The sequence below is a fragment of the Myiozetetes cayanensis genome, unplaced genomic scaffold (assembly GCF_022539395.1).
Source record: "Myiozetetes cayanensis isolate MyiCay16 unplaced genomic scaffold, myiCay2020 scf20-37, whole genome shotgun sequence".
NCBI lineage: Eukaryota > Metazoa > Chordata > Aves > Passeriformes > Tyrannidae > Myiozetetes > Myiozetetes cayanensis.
This window is the reverse complement of record NW_026087412.1, coordinates 11,336,716-11,356,018: the sequence shown is the minus strand read 5'-3', so window position 1 is coordinate 11,356,018 and position 19,303 is coordinate 11,336,716. Positions and strand designations below refer to the sequence as shown.

The 19,303-nt window shown below is 41.3% G+C and overlaps 1 protein-coding gene across 1 annotated transcript; it reads right to left on the bottom strand.

Annotated features, from left to right (window-relative positions):
- Window positions 1-3,361: 3,361 nt before the first annotated feature.
- TMEM114 (transmembrane protein 114) lies at window positions 3,362-15,775 on the bottom strand. The gene is made up of 4 exons (XM_050317052.1): window positions 15,592-15,775; window positions 14,421-14,501; window positions 5,475-5,612; window positions 3,362-4,065 (listed from the first exon to the last, which is right to left on the bottom strand). The coding sequence occupies exons 1-4, from the start codon at window positions 15,773-15,775 to the stop codon at window positions 3,833-3,835; spliced, it is 636 nt and encodes a 211-aa protein (XP_050173009.1). The 3' UTR covers window positions 3,362-3,832.
- Window positions 15,776-19,303: the final 3,528 nt, after the last annotated feature.

Sequence of the window (19,303 nt, the reverse complement as noted above, 5' to 3'; positions counted from 1 at the left end):
TACAGCCAAGTGCTCAGTGCAGCCATGAGGTGTCAGTACAGACCACGGTTTCTGTGCAAACCCATCACAAAGCCGAAGAGATCTCCCGAGGGAGAGGACTCACACTGTGATCGCTAGCGATACAAACGCCGAAGTGAGATGTGACCCAGCAGCACGTACTGCTCCTGTGAGTACACATCCAAAGACTGGACATGGCAGTGACAGCTGCTGAAAGCACTGGCAAAAAGGGAGGGGAAAGTTTGAGGGCTTAGTTAGGGTTAAAGCTCATGTACAAAACAGAAGAGAAGGCTGCTGCAGTAAAACAGCACTATAATGTTTTAGTAAAAGCAAAATAGTCTAATTTTTGTAACTTAACTAGAATGCAATTCAGTAGTAAAATATCTGTAGCCTAAACCAGGGATAGCTAAAACTCTGGTGTAGAACCTGCAGCCCATGGGAAGAATTCATATTGGAGAAGTTTATGGAAGACTGTCTTCTGTGGGAGGGACCCCACACTGGAGCAGGGGAAGAGTGTGAGGAGTCCACTCCATGAGGAGGAAGATGCTTCAGAAATAACCTGACTGCACCCCCTTTCTCTGTCCCCCTGTGCCATTCAGCAGCCAGGAGGCAGAGAATTCAGGAGTAAAGTTAAGCCTGGAAAGAAGGGAGTGGTGAGGGTAAGGTGTTTTTAAGATGTGGGTTTATTTGTCATTCTCCTATTCTGACTGGTAACAAATTAAACTCATTTCCCCAAGTCGAGTCTGTTTTGCTCATGACAGTAATCAGTGAGTGACCTCTCCCTGCCCTTATCTTCTGCCCTTTGGTAGATTTTCTCTGCCCTTGTGTTGAGGAGGGGAGTGACAGAATGACTTTGGTGGGCAACCGACATCCAGCCAGGGTTAACCCACCACACAGGTCTACTGGCTTTGGACCAGTGGTCAACAAATGCATGGAGTTGCTTTAACTGTCCAAAAATGTCCCATTGGTCACCAGAGGTGGGGGTTATACAGAGACATCCAAGCTGCTCTGCAGCAGCCAAGATGGGGAACAGCACAGTTTCAAACTGAATCCTTGTGGATTCATGTCTGCAGAATATTCACCAGCATGTCCTATAAATGTCTTGTATATCTGCACCTTTTTCATGCTCCTGGATTCCTTTGACCTCTCCTACACTTCTCTGCCACTCCCTGAGGAAGCCTTTAAATTACTGATGGATATTGGCCAGTAGCTCTGTGCCTTAACTCCTCAAACAGTACTGCTCTGCTCAGTACATCTGTTTTTCTTCATTTGAAATGTGACCAATTACCAATGAGTTTGCAATTCACCACAAAGTAATGGGAACATTCAGTGTCCTCATCTCAGTAATGTATTTTGGGGAAAACACAGCAAAAAACTGGGTATTAAATAAACATTAGTTTCAGTAAGAGGAAGAAGCTTATAAGGTCATTTGTCTCAAATTACATAAAATCCTTTCTAGGATGTTTTCTCTTCCTAGCATAATTTTTCAAAATGTTCAATGCTAATTTGACTGTTCCAAAAAATCTTTTGTTCTTTGTATTCAAAAGGAATTTCAGAGAAATTCTGGGGTTATGCAAACATTCAGGAGTAGAAGATGCTCTTTATTACCATTGTACCAGATGTTGCAGGAAGCCAGAATGAGAAATTTAGGAGAGCCATGGAAATGACAATTGCTCTAATTCAATAACAGATTCATTGGCTTTCTAATTAGATTTGATCACTTGAGTAGTTTATATTGTAGCTGTGCAAGTATCTTTTGAATACCTACCACATGTGACACAGGCACTTCAAAAGCATTATAAAAACAGTAGAACAGATCTGAAGAAAAAGTTAGGGAAAAATATAAAACCTAGTTATTCCATGTCTTGATAAATAACTCCCAGCTCCGAGATGTCATTTTATTTAATTTTACAACATTCAAAACCACTTTAAAATAACATCTGTAATAAATATTCAAAAAATAACTCAGATGATATTTTATTGTTACAGCTTACAGTAATGTCTGAGTAACATCATACAAATTGTATTATAAATAGCTTCACCAGCAACAAAACACAGAATCACATTTTACATAATTCACTTAAGCACATGGAATTTTTACTACAAAGGATTTGTTTTTCTTACTCTTCTTCTAGAGCTGATTTTGTACGCTTTAACTTGTAAAATCACTCAATTATATGGTCCCAACATAAGGCAACATGGAAAATACCTGAAAACCAATGTCAGAGCAAGTGAGAATTACAAAACTGGACTGGCTAACCACAGAATTTCTACTACTCAGTCCTTTCAGGATTTCTAGTCTTACTTCAGTCTGATAACAAGCAATGGCCAACTAAGGTGTTAGGCTGGGATTCAGAAACACTGTTTTCATGTGACCTTGGACAGGTCTTCTGGCTCAGCTCTCCATTCACAGCATGGCAATAATAATGGTCCCTTCTGTCTTCAAAGACTGGAAGCTCCCAGAAGCTCCCTGAAGGAATTGGTACTGTGGGACTAAGATTAAAGCTGAGCTCTGTGAGAGTGAATGTGCAGTCTTCAGCATGGGACACACTGATAAAATCATCCTGATATTTAACAGAGGTAGATGAATGATGCCCTTTGCACTGCTGGGGAATGTACAAGGGACTTTGCCCAACGACAGAGTGTGCCTGACACAGCTCCTGAGTCACAGTCCTGAACTGCAGTGTGCTGAGGTCCTCCAGAAATACATGATCTAACAGAAAGAGAGGGAAGCTGTTAACACATCCAGGTCTTTATTCAAAGCCACAGCAGTCAGGGAAAAATTTCTTCAGTGACTTCAATTCTTTTAAGTGCTACTACCCAGAGGAAAAACTGGATTGCTTGGCACCTAGGACAAAATTCACGTGTCTTGTGTGTTCACTTTATTTAGCAGCTTTCAGCACAAGACAAACATATTCTAGCACAAAGCATGTGCACAAACTTCATGAAAAGGAAGCATCAACAAAAATGCAAAGTAAAAACTGAGAAATTCATCAGATACATCTTCTGCATTACAGAATTGAAAAAGCAGCTAGTGATAGGCTGAAAGAGATAAGTATGTAGCCTGAGCATCTAAAATAGATTGGGGCTGGCTACAGTAGTTAGTTAAAACATCTAGGAAAGTAGCTGTATCTTTCTCTTGCCATACACTCACCACTGCACTACACTCCAGAACTTTACCATCTGCTGGATTACAGAATCATAAAATGGTTTGGGTTGGAAAGGACTTCAAACATCATGTAGTTCCAACCACCAGGCTCTTGTCCAAATTCCCTTTCCTCTTGTATCCCACTTCAGGTACTGGAAGGGGCTCTAAGGTCTCCCCAGAGCCTTCTCTTCTCAGCTCTGTCAGTCCATCTCCATACCAGAGGGGCTCCAGCCCCTGGAGCACCTTTGTGGCCTCCTCTGGACTCACTGCAGCAGGTCCATGTCCTTCTTAGGAGACTCAGAGGAGAAACCAAAAGCTGGCCTGCAAGGTACTCTGAGGCACTTTGCTTAGACAGCAAAAAAGATAAAAGAAAGCAAGAACTCTGCCTTGTTCCAAGCAGTGAATAGAGATGTCTTATGAGCTGCCAGCTGAAATTAGTCTGAAAACACTAACACTGCAATGTACTTTCTTCTAAAGTCACAAGGGTGTCATTATTGACAGCACTTGCAATGTTTTACTGATTTATCAGAATCTTTGTGTTTTACAGCCAACTCTGAGGAACAGGGTTTACAGCAGCTGACAGGGTACTCAGCCTTCCACTTTTATATACCCCCAGTGACCAGCTGGGCCAAGCAATCCAGACTGTCAGGCTCTTCAGGGTTCTGTCGTTGCAAAGACACCTGTTGTTCACAACGTCTCCTCACGCTGCCGTTTCAGACCCACAACTCTTGCTGCCAGGAGGAACACAGCCCCAGTGAGCACTTCTGCAACAAAGGAGATCCAGACCAGTGCCAGGGACCAGCCAAACCTGATATCGATCTCCACCAGCAGGTCCTTGCTCCTCAGGAGGCAGACAGCTTCTTCAAAGGCAGCAGCTGAATATGCAATGTAGACACTGATCCCAGCAAGTGTGACCAGAGCTGAGAGAGAGAAACACACTCAGCTGGTTAAATCAAAACCAGTCAACTGGATATGGCTTAGGGCTTCTTTGCCACTCCTTCCTATCCCACCCAGGCCAGATTTCCAGTTTATCTTTGATATCTATTTGAGGTTGGTTTTCTGTCCATTGAGTACAGTGTGTTCCCACTGTTAAATACTGAATCAAAACGTCTAACATCAAACCTGCCACAATAAAAATCCAGTCATATATTCCACAGATATATAATGCACACACATCTCTGTTTTCAGTACTGTATTATAATGCATCCTGATTCCTCCCTGCTGACCACCATGTGCAGATGTCTACCTCTATGCCAGAAAGCCCACAGAGACACAGATTCTTGCATTTCATGTCACTGACCTGAATTTGGGCTGTTTTCTAATTTTGAGTATTGTAAATTTTGAGTGTTTAATGTAAATGTGTTGGTCTTTGCTGTCACCTCCCACTAAGTGTTGTGGAGTTATGACTACTCATCACTTCCGAATAACTGAGTCAAAGACATCCTTGGAGCAGACTAAAAATAAATTAATAAAGGCACTCAAACAAGGAGCTGGGTGCTTTCAGAATAAAAGAACTGTACAGAAGGTCACAAACTTAGGGAATGGCCCATCTAGCACAAGTACATACTAAATCCTAAAAGTGACATAAGTATATGACACTCAAAGGACATATATTAACCAAAGTCACACTTTTACTTGATCAGTGGCAGGAAAGAAGTCATAGAAAGGCCTTGGAATAAAGGGCTGTAGCCCAGGGAAAGTAGATACTGGAGCACTTGCAGGACAAGATAGTGTCTTATCTGATTGAGAGGGAGAAAAGCTTTGTTCTGGCTTCTGTTACTAGCTTCAGAATCAAATGTTATAGACCAAAATAACTTTTGGGAGTTTCCTTTTGTGGCCCATGGTTTGGGGACACCACTCTAGCTCAAAACTAGCAGTGAGGCTAACCCAGGAATGCCCACCCTTTTCAGGAACCCAGTGCAAATGCCTTTGCCAAAGTGCCAATTTTCTTAATGGGTGTAAGACCTGTGCAAGGTTATCAAACCCTATGCTTTAGCAATTCCAAAGTCACTTTTCAATTACCCCATTACCCAGTCTGTAAAGAATTTGTGCCCTGTGCTTAGAAGGTATTAAATCTTTTGTGTTAATGGGCACAGCAAACACTCTGTGTTCAAAGTGTGACTCACTGCACAAGGATGTTTGGCTGTGTGTGATTATTTGCCTTTCCTGACTAAGTTGCTTGGCTCCAGAATCCCATCAGGATGAACACCAGTATTGTTCTAAAAGGAAACCTCTGCTTATCTCTTATTCCCTGGAAAAACAAAGTGATGTTTCCCAGATATAATCTCTTATTATTTAAATTGGTTAAGTTGGGAGTTTGATATTGTACCTCCAAAAAGAAAAAGCAGTCCCGTCATTAGAAGCAGTAGGTAGGCCCTGGCAAGGATACTGATGAATCCAGTCATTCCTCCAAAAATCATCAGTATCAGGCTGAGGGGCATCAGGATGACAAATGTTCCATGCATGTCTGAAGAAAAATAAAGAACGTTAATATTTTGATACTTTATGAGGGTGTCAGTGGATGTACTAATAATTATTAAGTGCATGCAACATCAGAATCAAAGCCTTATTCTGTGCTGAATTAACAAGAAATTGGAAAACCTCTTGGGTTTCCAGTTTAAGTTGGCAGGACAAATATATGATATGGAGGAAAAGGTCAGATATAGAGCAAGCCCTCATAGGATCACAGCCTAGGTTTCAAACAGAGACTGCAAATATAAAGGATATGTCTGCATAGATATATTTAAGCAGTTAAACTGCCTCAGCTATTAAGCCAAGCTGGATCACAGGTGATGCACTGCATACCAGGCACTGACAAACTAAATCAAAAGTAGCCCTGGTTATGACACAGATCACAGTGAGTGGCACTGTTGTGTCTGGGTGGTGAGATCCAGCCATGCTTTTGATTAAATTCTTTCTCTTCTGTCACATGCTCTCTGTTGAACAGATCTAGCAATTTGGTGACCTTTTCCTTTGTTGCAGCTGACCATCAACTAGAGGTAAATTTTCCCATCCAGCTCTGATTCTGTCTGTCATTGTTTTCTACAGCAGCTTCACTAAGTACATTAACCTATCCTGCTCGCTTCCTCCCATGCTAAATGTTTTACATTAGTCTTTCTTGATCCCTATAACATTTTAATAGCTGTGTAAACAGAGGGTTGCTATGTATTTTTTCATATGACACTTTATGATGGTTTTTTTCCATCATAAACCATCTTTGTGTCATTGTTCCTTCTCATGCAATCTATCCACAACATTCAACCCAACCTTTTCTAGAATAATAACCAAGAAAAAGTAATTCCAGTATCAATTTATTTAATACCAAAGTGCTGAGGAAAAAAAAAAAAAAACCAACTTAAAATCCATATTCTGAAGAGGTCTGGGCTTCAGTGACTCATTTAATTTCACAGAGGAATGACAATATACATTAGCTGGTTCCCAAGGAAAAGGAATCAGTTAGAGATCACAGGTTTTGTGTGATCAAATGATCAATTTTTTTGATTGATTGTAACTGCCCACTGAATTGGAAGTACTCCATCTGCCACTGGCTAAGGATCCAGCTTATCCCCTTCAACAGCATTATAAAGATAAGACACAACTGTGTATCTCTGTTCAGTTCTAGAAGCTTAAAGGTTAGGAGGGGACCAAGGCAGACACTGTTAATGTCTTTACTTGGGTAGAATCTGGTTTCAAGACATAATTATTTGTTCTGTGTAGCACAGAACACGACCCCAAGGAAAAATGTGGCAAACGACAAAGTTTTGGGAGGTGACCCTACTGTTCTTCTATTTCTGTTTATTTATGCTGGTATTATATTTTCATATCCAATCCCACATATGCCCACATCAGGACCAGCTGATGCTCAGAAATCATGAATTCAGCATTCTGCACTGAAGAGAGCACTTTCTCTCTTTGATTCTAAAGCTGAGGACACTCCCTGCGTTTTCCTTCAACAAAAGTAGCCCCAGCTGCTGTTGCTGGCTAAGAAACACAAACCTATAGCAATTCTCAGATGCTAACAGCCAAATCAATCTTCAGCTTACTGGGTATAAACCCGTATGTCAAAATTGTCTGCAAATCTTAGCTGAATACCAAGATGAGAAACAGCCATGGAACTCAGTTCAGGAGTTTTATATAGGTAGAAGTGGTTGTTGGGGATGTGATGCAATATGATGTGACAGAACAGAGATCTGGAACCCAACTCAGCTCTCAGATTGCAGAGGAGCAGCAGGAACAGGCTGGTCTTCAGCCACATTTGTGCTTGCTAAGGGTTATTGGGCCTGATTTTGGTTCACTACCACCCCGACATCCATGTGTCCTCTTAGGTTTGGCCTTACATGTAAAAGGTGAAAAGGCCTTAGCAGATAAAATCTGATACAATTAACATTTTTTACAAGTGTGATTGTAAGAATGGTACAACTCTGTCCCCAGACCTGGCTTTGCTGGGAGGAAAAAAACATAAATAAGCTCATCGCTGGCTCTATGCCTTGTGATTTTCCAGGTGTCCCTCACTGACTGTTAACAAACTACACCTCAGGACAGTAACACCTGCAGTTGCTATTTCTTTGACTTGCCTTATCATGATGTGATTTCATCTACTGCACCTACTGCAGCCTGAGCCAGGACAGTGGGTGAGGTAGGTCAGGCTCTGAATGGAACCTTGTGAAAGAAAGGGAAAGCAAATCCATACCAGAACGTCCTGGGGAGTGTCACAGATTACATTATGATCTGTGGCAGTTGCATGCAACTTCAGATCAACTCTGATTTTTATGCCCTCTTCATAAGGACATAAAACGAAAATACAGGGTTTGGGGATATCTCAGCTGAAACCCACGAATCCCACTGTGACAGAGCCTCACTTTTCCTACACACAGCTGGAACTGCATTTCTCATTAATCACCTGCAGCTTTTTTAAAATCAAATATTTAATGGATTGTATTTGGTTAAACAGCACTTTTATCATCTCCACTGTTCAAGTTCAATATCTAATAGTCATTTGTCCTATGAAATCTGCAACTGCCTGGGAAACTTATTCTAAAATGCTGCCATGGAAACCACTCAGGAATCTGAATTCATGCCATCTGGCATATGATATTATGCCATTATATTCCTTGATTAGAGGAACAGAATTAGTTTATAGAAAAACATGACTTAAAATATCTTTACTCTGTTTCTGTCCTCAATAATCATCTGTGAAAGAAGTTAAAACATTAATTTTGCAGTAATTTTAGTGTGTTTTTTTTTTTTTAGTTTCTGTTGAAATACACTTATGCATGTATTATACATACAACTCTCTTCATATCGAGGAAATTAATCTAGTATTAAAAAAAAAAAAAATCAAAAAAAAAAAACCACCACAGCCTAAACATTTTGCTGTTTAGAAGAAGAGGTATGTGCACTTTCCTGCAAAACAGAATTCAGTTTCCCACATCTATTGCTCAATGCCGGAGTTCCCCATCAGTCCAACACAAAAAATCCAATAATTTAGTCTTAGAACTACTGAAACAAACTCATAAACATTTAAAAAACACTCCTGTCTTTTTGAAGGAAAAAAAAATCTCAATTGCCTGACCTGAGCTAATGAAGTTTTACAGTAACTAGCCGAAGCTGTTTTAGTAGAGATCTGACCAAATATCTGTAAGGATGACATCTGCAGTGTGTGTCCAGATCTCAGGATTTGGCAGGCACTACTAAATTACCACCCAACACAGTTGTTGAGTTGTTTGCAAAGAGAAATCTGTGGAATGAACTAGAAAAATTGAACGGTGTCAGAAGTAACCAACTGCAAGCAAAGCAGTTTTGTTAATCATCTCCTGTTAACGTGCTGGAGCTTAATTGCTTCAAACTAACTTTGGATTTGTTTGCACAGCTTATAATAGCAAATAATCTCTAGAAAACTGTAATAGTCACCTCATCAGAAATACTCCAAATGGCAGCGGCTCAGAAGAGCTTAATTAAGGGCCTGTTTATCTTACCCAGCAGTTACTAAATAGCCAGTTAGAAAGACAAAAGCCTCGAGCCGAAACCAAACGCTTGGCAGCTGCTAAAACCGACGGGGCTGCTCGGGAAAGACTTGGCAATGCCAGGAAGAATCAGTGTATGCAGAAAGACCTACCTGCTTGGAAGGAAGGAAGGAAACAATTGGAAAAACATTGAGCAACTGAAAAGATGTAAGTGGCTAAACTTGAGACCTCTGGGCTTGGACCTCAGGGACACGAGGGCCTGGTTTCCCTGCTGTTCAACAAAGATGCTGGTGGAGGATTGCTGGTGGAGGGTTAGGGAACTCCAGGATAATTAGCCAGGCTCTCTGGTGTGTGTTACATGTTTTGGCTTGGTGCTCTTCTCAAAAAGTCTCTGAGCTAAACTGGAAGACAAATTGCAGACAGCAGAAATAAAATGATGCTGGAGTGGGAACAGGGGACACTGACAAGCAGGAATGGGTAGAATGATGGATGTGAGAGGTGAACCGTGGCTCACATTCTATTGCCACGGTACCAATGACTTTGAAAACGAGAACATTCATCAGAGGTTGTCACTCGTTCGGCCTCAGCCGCAGTGATGCTGCAGTTATCTCAGACTTCTGTATATATTTACTGGAATATCTACTCTAAGTACCCAAGCAGATGTGCCCTGGGACCTCTCTGAAGGAACAGTACACTGTTGCTCAGAAACAAAGCAGATCCCTTTAGGTACACACCTACCAGATCAATTAAATTAGAATTTCTGTGTACATCACTTGGGTCTTATTTCACTTGGCCTCTGAAGTAGCTCTTGCCAGATATTCCAGCCCTGTTCTCCTTCTGATAGCTTCCAACTAAAAGAAAAATTGTGAAGAACTGTAAATCCCCCAGGAAAAATGTCATGGCAGCCAAAGAATAGGGTATTCTTTATAACATTACAAACCGTAAAAATAAAGTAAATTCAGTAAAAATTAAACGGGACCATGAAGAGCAGGGCAAAGTGTGAAAGCAGCTGGTTAGTGACTGTTACAGGGTCCACATGCTGTGAGGATATCCAGACAAGTTTATCTGTACTATTAAACTAATTTTGTTGAGGAAGAAACCAAGGCAGCTGTTACATTAAAACAATTGAGGTATCAGTAACTGCCTCTGTTGCAAAGATTGTTTCCCTACAAGAAGCACTAACTTGTCTGCAGCCTCATGTTCCAGTCACACAGAACTTTAAAAAAGAAAAAAATAAAAATACTCTTGGGAGAATACTTAAAGCAGTTGTGCATGGGCACACTCCAGTCTTGATTTTATAACAGGAAAAAGATTTTCTTCCAGTCACATGTAAGTGGAAACCACATCCATTAACTGCTTATCTCTAGGTGGCTCAGGAATACAAGAGAGCACTAAAAATGGACCTGTGAAAGGAAATCAATCACTGCCCATGATGTTCATGTCAATGACAAAAAATCAGGATTGTCAGAGGCTTGTAGGCACCTTGTAGGTGCCTAATGCAGACAGTTTGTGTGCCATGCAGACAGTAAGAAAGAACAGCAGTTCCTCTCACGTTATTTTTCATAACACCCGACTCACCTCTGCAGTGCAGGTGGGACCCCACACCAGCTCAGGGGCAAAGCTAAGACTCAAGAGAAATTGTCTGGTTTTGATCAGAGACATTTACAACACTGTTCATTCTGCAGGGATTACACTGGTGCTGTCTTCATCTAAATCTGTACTGGTATTCACTAATTATTAACAATACAGACGGGTAAATGGAAAATATTTATATTACAAAAATACCTAAGAGCAATCTTTGCCCAATGTAACTTGTTGGGGTTTTCTTTTAGTTGTTAGGGTTTTTTTGGTGGTGGTATTTATTTTTGTTTGGGCTTTGTTTGTTTTGTTTTTTCTTTCAAGAAATTCTTTCACAAAGCTGAAACTCTTGGAGAAAATCTTTCAGCTGATTAAATACTGCCATTCCTTCCACACACCAGCTTCCCTCTCTCTGTATGTGATCCTCAACACTTAGATGTGATTGTGGATGCTATGTTTCTTCTACTGGAAAATGGCAAATCTGCTCAGAACTCCTGATGCAGCTTTCTTTAGAGTGACATCCTCATTTTATCATTTAGTGAGAGATGGATTCAGATCACCATGAAAAAAAGTTGCTCTTCCTGCTTGTCTCCCATAGCTGGCACAGGAGAACACATGGAAAGGCAAAATATCTGGGGGGTCTGATGACAGATTTCAGTTCTAAGGGTGATTTTTATCTTTAATCCTACTGGTCACCAAGAGATCCTAAAAACTGTCTAGATTGTGAAAAGTGACACTTTTAATCCTGTATAGGACAAAAGAAAGTGTGCATCTCCAGTAAAAAAGAATTTTTTAAGTGCAGAAATTTCAGGAAAACTAGTGGCAGGAAGTCCAGTGGTATTTTTGTTTAGACAGTGGCTGATGTTTTCAACAAATATATAGCCATGTCATAATGTAATCTGTAGTAGGAAAATATTTTATACATTTTGGGCTTGAGGGAGGCAGATGGTATACACTGAATGTTCAGCTGGAGGGAGTGGTAAGAAAAGAAGTGGAAGGCTAATGCAGAAGGGAAGGCATGTTTGTGTCTAATCCCTTACAGGAATCAGTCAAGAGTACTCCTGTGAGGTGAAAACACATCATACTCCCAGGCTTAACAGCACCTGTGTTGATTGCCTGAGTAATATTGCTGCTAGCACAGGATTTTAACTTGTACACCAAATTGTTTTAATTTACCAGGAGCTCTATTTGAAGTACACAATAAACCTAAAAGGAATATGCTGTGGATGAATAGGAGAGAAACTGGAAGTGTGGAGGAAGGGAGTGTGAAGGCTTTTCATTCTCCAATGAAGGGTTTGTCTTCTGGCAGTGACCAGGACTTTTGTTTCTGCTTCCACCCAGCTCTTTGCACTCACATACAGACTTTCTCCCACCTTTTTGGCACTTGTGTCTAGTCAAGGCATAACAAAAAGTGCATTCAAACTCTGAAGAATGAGGCACGTGACCAATGTGTTACTTAAATGCCTACATTAGGAGACAGTCCTTTAAAATCTTTTTAGGAATAATCAGAAAGAAACACGTTTGATGTTGCCAGAACCCATGAAATTCAGTCTGCCAGTCAAACAGTGAGAAATATGTGTTACAGCTAAATGGAATGAGATTAATCCCATGTGAATGTTCCTCACAGACACCTTCACAGGCACACACAGAGAAAAATGTGATTTTTTGAAGCAACCAATTAAAGCTGTGCAATTAGCTTGTTTGCTCCATACAGCAACAGATGAGGAAACCGCTGTAACTACACTGCAACCCATGCCCTCAGAATTTTCCTCTAAAATTCTAGTTAAAATGTGCTGTAGATGAAAATGGTTTGCCTAAATATGATTCAGTGACCACAGTCAGAAAATATTTAAGAGCAGAGGGTAATATCTCAGTACTTAATGAACTTAGATGTCACTTAGAAATATCTGTATTTCCTTGAAGGAAGAAGTACTGACATGGCAGTTCCTGTGTTCAGCTGCTCTTGCTGCAGACCTGTAGCCTCACCACACTGAAACTGCACTGAAGCTGAACATCCAAAAAAATCCAAAAAGTTCACTCTGTAGGGCATTCTAATCAAGCTTAGCAGGTTATTTCACTAGAGTATCTTTGATTTCTTATCTTATCATTGTTAGGTAGACTATGCCTGTTTATCGTAAAATCTGTGAGTGCCTTGCAGACCTGAAGTCTTTGTCAAGGAACCTAAAAATAGTACTTGATATGGAAGTGAGAGAAAAAAAATTTTCTTAAGCTCTGAAGAGCCTGCAAGCATAGTTGTTAATCCAATTTTTACTCATATCCACTATTCTCTTACACTTCATGACTACCAAAGAGCTGTCCTTTGTTTCCAAGCCAACATCATTTTTATAACTGAAAGAGCTCTCTATAATCTATGATTTCGTTTTGTTATTCCACTAAAGAGATGCAACCTAAAATCTCCTCACCTGAGGGAAATAATAGATGTGCCTTTTGCAAATACGCACACAACTTCTGAAATGCTAATAATTTTATCCTGAAATTTTGGACCATCCCCAACGTAACAGTTGAGCCACCCACACCTAAAACGTCATCAGTCTGGCTGGGTTCATTTCGCAGTGACCCCTCAAAGGTTTGAGTGATCAAGCAGACAATCATTTTCACTGATCCTCGGAGTTTTCAGCAACATCAAGCAGCCAAGGCCCCCTCCCTTGAGCAAGAAAAATTTAAGAAATGGCCCTTTTCTATTTGAAAGCTCAGAGAGACAACCTGATTTGTGAGTCTTGAACCTGCCAATATGTTTATATGGCCCTTTCAGTAGCCCACTGGGATCTTATTCCTACTTCAGCTTCCCAGTTACAGCCCCACCAGCATCAGCACCTCCCAGGCCTCCTTTCCCACGTGTGCTGCACTTTTAGCTGCATCATGGGATGCTGCTCCAAGAAACTGAAGACACTCTAAGCCTCTCTGGATGATTGTTCAGGGAATGGCTGGTTTAGAGGGAAAGAGTCCCATTTTAAGACACGGGACTAATGCACATATTCTGCATGCAAGGTGGAAGGAGCCAGGGTCGGAGAGGAGAGGTAAGTAAATTAAAAAATTGTAAGAATCAAGCCCATATACAGGCATGTATGAGCAGAGGACTGCACAGAATATGATGCAAAGAAGCTAAATCATCTTTTAGGCGATGCCTGTAAGTATTTGAAAATGTTCAGTTTGGACTTTTGAAAACATCCTGACATTGACTAATGTATCTTAAAAAAAAAGGAAATAAATAGAGTTAGGAGCTTAGTGATTTTGAACACAGTGTTCTTCAAGGACTTTGAACACTGCTTTTAGTCAGTGATTTATTTTCTTAAATTCTCACAAACTTAAGTCTTTTATCAGTGCAAGGAATCCCACTGAAAGGGTAGAAAAGTAACTGCCTAAAAGGTTCGTTTAAATGTGTGCTTAAGCATTTTCAGTGACCAAACTCCTCTGAGGTGATCTTGACCATTTTTGCCTTCTGTGTTTTAACGATTGTGTACCTTCCTGTGCCATTCCAGTCAGAAAGGTCTTGCTCCTGTGGAAGAAATTAGCTGAACTTGACATGAAATGGATGGTTATTTCAAAAGTAAACCCACTCAAAGACCACAGGCAGTGACAGATATTGTACAGAAGAAGAGTCAAAATACTATCTCAGCGAGTTCCCCCTCTGAATAGGAAACGAGTCCTTGTAAGTGGCCAAGGAGGGAGGGAAGGGTGGATATAAATATAAAAATAATATAAATGTTACTCACACAAAAGCTGTCTGTGTGAATCGGTGATGTTTGCATTCTCGTGCCAGAAGGGGTTTATCAAAGGGTAACACTCATTCCTCACTAATAGAGAAGGGGAAAAACAATGAAGAAAAAATTACACTGTAATATCATAATATCTTTTTACTATTTTTTTTTGCATGTAAATATAATTCATATAATATTAACTGCTTTTAAAACAGTTATTCCTAGTTAGGGAAGGAAAGAAGGGGATTTTCAGTACCCAGCATTGGCTGCTCCCATGGGGCCCAACTGCTGGAGTCAGCAGGGAAACATCTGCTCGTTGCAGTGGGCTTGGGATATAGCACAGGGAGAATTCCTGAAACCTGCTCCTTCTCCCCACTCCACTGGGAGCAACATCCTTTCTTGCCTGTGGTGAACATTACTTACTCCTTGCTTTCAATGGTGGAATAAAAACCAAAAGTAACAAATTAACTCAATGGGAAAAATTCTATAATATCCATATAGCGTTCATAGACCTTTCATTAAAATCTAGAACCATGAAACACCAAGCAAGACCAAACACAGTAGAACTACCTGGTGAACTTGGCGACTCTTTAGTCACTTGCCTTTAATTAGTATGTGATTAAGTTTATCTCAATTATTTATAGATAGCCTAATTTTAATGATAAAAATTCCAAATGTGCATTTCAAACTAACAATATTTATATTGCTATATTATTCTAATAATACATAATAATATTAACTTTAATTATATTGTTTATATTAACTACAGTGTTTATATTTATGTTGCTTATGTTTATATTCTTTACATTATTATTTAACATTTTAATGGCTTTCACCCAGAACTTTTGCCCCTTAATTCCCCCAGCCAAATGAAAAGACATCTCCTTCCTCCTAAATGGTTAACGTTTATTAAATTAAGCTCGGATTAAAAGTTAATGCATAATCAGCTTACAGCAGCAGAAAATTCGCTCTCCCCATGTCTCCCTGGCAGGTAACACGGGGGGATATCGACAAGGCACTGCCCAGGGATGCCGGGCCCCTCCGGACACCCGGACCCCGCATTCGGACCCCGGCGGCTGCACCCCCGCAGCTGGACCCTCAGAGCTGGATCTCCGCAGCTGGACCCCCGCAGCTGGATCCACAGCTGGATCCACAGCTGGATGCCCGCTCCGCCCGCCCCACTCACCGCGGCAGGTCCGCCACAGCCCCGAGTGCGAGCTGAGCGCGTCCGAGCCGTTCCGGGACGCCTCCAGCTTAGAGGCATCGATGATGTACCAGAAATCCGTCGCGATGGCCACCACGAGGAAGACGAAGCTGGAAAGTCCCACCAGGGCCACGAAGAGGGAGAGGGCGCCCAAGTTCGCCCTCATGCTGATGCCGCCGCCGCCGCCTCCTCCCCTCCTCGGCCGGACCCGACGGCCGCGCAGGTTGCGCGCCCCGAGCCCCGCCCCGCTCCCTGCGCGCCCCGCGGGCGGAGCGGGGACCCCGCCCGGCACAGGGGGGTCCCCCCTGCCCCCGACCCCGGGTACCTGTCCTGCCCCGCCTGGGCATCAGTGTTGGCACTGAACAGGTGGGTTCTGCCTCCCCAGAAAGGGATACCTGTGAGAACACGCGGGGATGGAGATCCTGATCGCTCCCATATCCCAAACAGCGCTGTCCTGGAGCGGAGGAAGGGAGCAGTGACAGTGCTGGTGTTTCTGCAGCCTTTCCGATGTATTTACAAGATATTTCCTCTCGCTCTTCGCCTTCCAGATGCCGAGTTCGAAAGGACAGATCTAACCTAATTTGAAAGGTGGTGTGAGAGAAGGCAGCAGCATCCCTGATGCAGGGATGTCTGTACCCTGCTTGGGATCATTTTCCTGTCAGAAAGTCACTGATGGAGAGAAGGACACAAGTAGTACACCCTCTTCCAGAAACTATAGTTATGCAGTTTCCAAGGGCACAGGTGTGTTCATGTGTGAGCCCCTAAGCCACATTTCACCTATCCCACTGAAATGCTGGATAACAAGGGTAACAGAATGCAGTAACAGAACCTTGGTTTTAAATCTGCAGAACATTTGCTCTGAAGTTTTTACTGTACCACTTTACTGGCATAAAGATACAACACAGGTAGGGTCAATGAGGCATCAGGTTTTCTTCCTTGTAATTCCCTTCAGACCTTCCAGGGAACTGCTAAGTAACTCCCAGTAATTAAAAAAGTCATTCTCATTTATTTTCTGACATGGACACTGGCAGAACGTGTGACATCATTACCCATCCATGGCAACAAGCTATCATGAACCAGTAGGGCTTCAGCTGTAGGATCAGTTAAAAGCAAAATATTCCTTGAGAGAGAGTGTTTATTTAAGCACAGTAATCATCAGCACTATAGAACCCATCTTGCTCTGCAAAAGTACTGGAAGGTGTATACTGCTGGGAATATAATAGTCTTTCCATTCAGGAATACACTGTTAAGCAGATACAGCATTATTCTGAGCTTTTGCCATCTCTTTCTCACATCTGCAAGATGTATTTGTAACACATGGAAGTGCCTGTGTAGTTCTACAAACCAAGCAGCTGTTGCCTCCTTGTAATTGTGATGTTTGGGTAATACAAAGTTAATGAAGCAAAGCGAAATGTTTAGTTAGACTAAGTAATGCAGTAAGACAAAATGAAGAAGCCTTGAGGCATGAGTCTTAACTGGGATCCCAAGCTTGTCTCTTTTTTCCAACTATATTTGCAGTGGACATTGTCTATCCTGACTTTAGCAAGGCTCTCAACACTGTCTCTCACAACACCCTCATAGGCAAACTCATTTCTGGTGTTGGCAATCCGAGTCACTGGGTAGACATTCACCTGATATGATACGTACGTGCCTCTTTTAGAAAAATATTTGTGCAAATCAGCTTGTGTTGGACATGGGAATTCATGATAGGGTGATGTCAAAGACACGCAAATTATTGTTCTGAGTAAGCCCCTGGAGATAAATGCTATAGTCAAAGGGTATGACAGAAGCTGATAAGCAACCATAAAATAGTTAATTAAAAGGAAATCACTGCAGATTTTAGGTCTGTGAAGTTAATGTTACTGCTTTTTAATTCAGTTTTCTTATTGGCAAGGCAGTATGATTCTTAACTTCCCACAGGAAGGAGAAATGGATATTCAGGAAATGTAGAAACAAAAAAGCTGACAGCTGCAGTTGTCCTTTTTATTATTTTTCAGTTATTCCCCTCATGCACTTTTCAACCTCAAGCAGTTATTTAGGAAGATTCTTCACTGATTTATCACGTAGACCAACAATCATTTTATTCACTGTGTCGCTCTGTGCTGCTTGATGGCTTAAGCAACTTGTCTCACATACTTGGCATACCACCACACCAGTTAAGAAGATGCAGTGAAACCCATTTCAGTATATTTCCTTTCAACAGCCCCAGTACAGTAGGATTAAAATTATGAGGGCTGATACATTTTTTTCTTCCTGAGAGCCTTCAGTTTGGTTTTTTGGTTTACTTTTTTTGGTTTTACTGACCTACCGCAACCACAGCTCAAGTTTCTTTCTAGTAGAAAAGAAAATAAGCAAAGAGACAATACAGTACATGCTGCAAAGATAACATGAGCTTTCAGGGATGCACTACTGCACTGTACAAGATCAAGGCTGTGGTGGTGTATTAATTCATCTGTTATTCCTGTCTGCTTAGAATTAGTTCTGTTCTCTTACCTAATCTTAAGGAATTAGATTTTTCCCTGTGATATACATTTTCCAGGATTGTCTGTATAGTTTTCTTTTCTGAGCCTCCTGCAGCAGTGCTGGTATTTTAGAAGACACTCTGAAGAACCATCCTAGTGATACCCTTTGGATCATGAAAGGACTGGAGGAAAACCATGTGGAAAGCAGTAATGTAAGTCCTCTAATACCTGGTATGATGTGACTAAGGCATACTCTTGAGTTGCTTTCTTTAAGCAAATTGACAGCTCACATGGCTGTGGTGAAGATAGGAGATGTAGCTGAGGTGAGCCCTTCAAAAAGAGATAGGTATCGGGAATTTGCTGCCAAAGCCCTCTTGTGTGTAGTACAGAAACTGCATCTCCCTAAACAACTATCATTATCACCCACATTACAATGCCTGCAGCCACAGTGGCTCCTGTATGACCTTCTGCAGCACAAGATGTTCCTGCTTTGCCTAATAATTATGCAGACGGTGAAACTAGGTAGCAGCATTTTGTAGAGACGAAATTACGGCAGCTCCATTTCTCACATAATGTACTTTCCTTTGTGTTTAAAAGCCTCCGTGTAGTGCAGTGAAACACTCACCTTTTAGCTCCTCTAGTAATACTTAGTCTGTGTGCCAGTAAGTGTCTCCTGCCGCAAACTGGGAGGATTTTCCAACAAATAAAAACTGCTTTTCCTGCAGATTGTTAGCACTTTATAGCAGTGGGAACATGCCAGCAGAGAGAGACTGCAGTAATAATTTATGTGGCAGTGTATCACCACGGGAAGTAAAATAATGTTCTGCTCTTTCACGGGAGCCAGATAAAAGGAGAACAAATCTCCAAAGAGTTTTTGACAGATGTTCATCCAATAGAATTCCCTACAGAAACTGCAAGGAGAGAACTGAATGGCTTGCTGTGTTTTCCATTCCAATGCCACTCAACACTCTTGGCTGTAAAAACAGGGAAAGATTACTTCTTTCTTTTAATAATTCTTAGCCTTTGTTGAAGGATGTAGATCATGAAAAGCAGACATCTAGAAACAGGCACAGACTATGCATTACATTCCATGGGGTTTTTCCAACACTGACTCTTTAATTCTTCCTTCCCCACAAGCATCTACTCAAGAAAAATAAAAGTATCATCTGTAGCAAAGGTCCAAAGTGTAGATACTAACTCTGTTAGACAAATTCCTGTTATTAAATCCACCC

Coding starts and splice junctions, on each gene's coding strand:
- TMEM114 (XM_050317052.1), bottom strand. CDS start 15,775: ATGAGGGCGAACTTGGGCGCCCTCTCCCTCTTCGTGGCCCTGGTGGGA. Junction 5,613..14,420: donor TTCACACAGACAGCTTTTGT/GTGAGTAACATT, acceptor ATTTTTCTTCAG/ACATGCATGGAACATTTGTC. Junction 4,066..5,474: donor ACTGCTTTTTCTTTTTGGAG/GTACAATATCAA, acceptor TCTCTCTCTCAG/CTCTGGTCACACTTGCTGGG.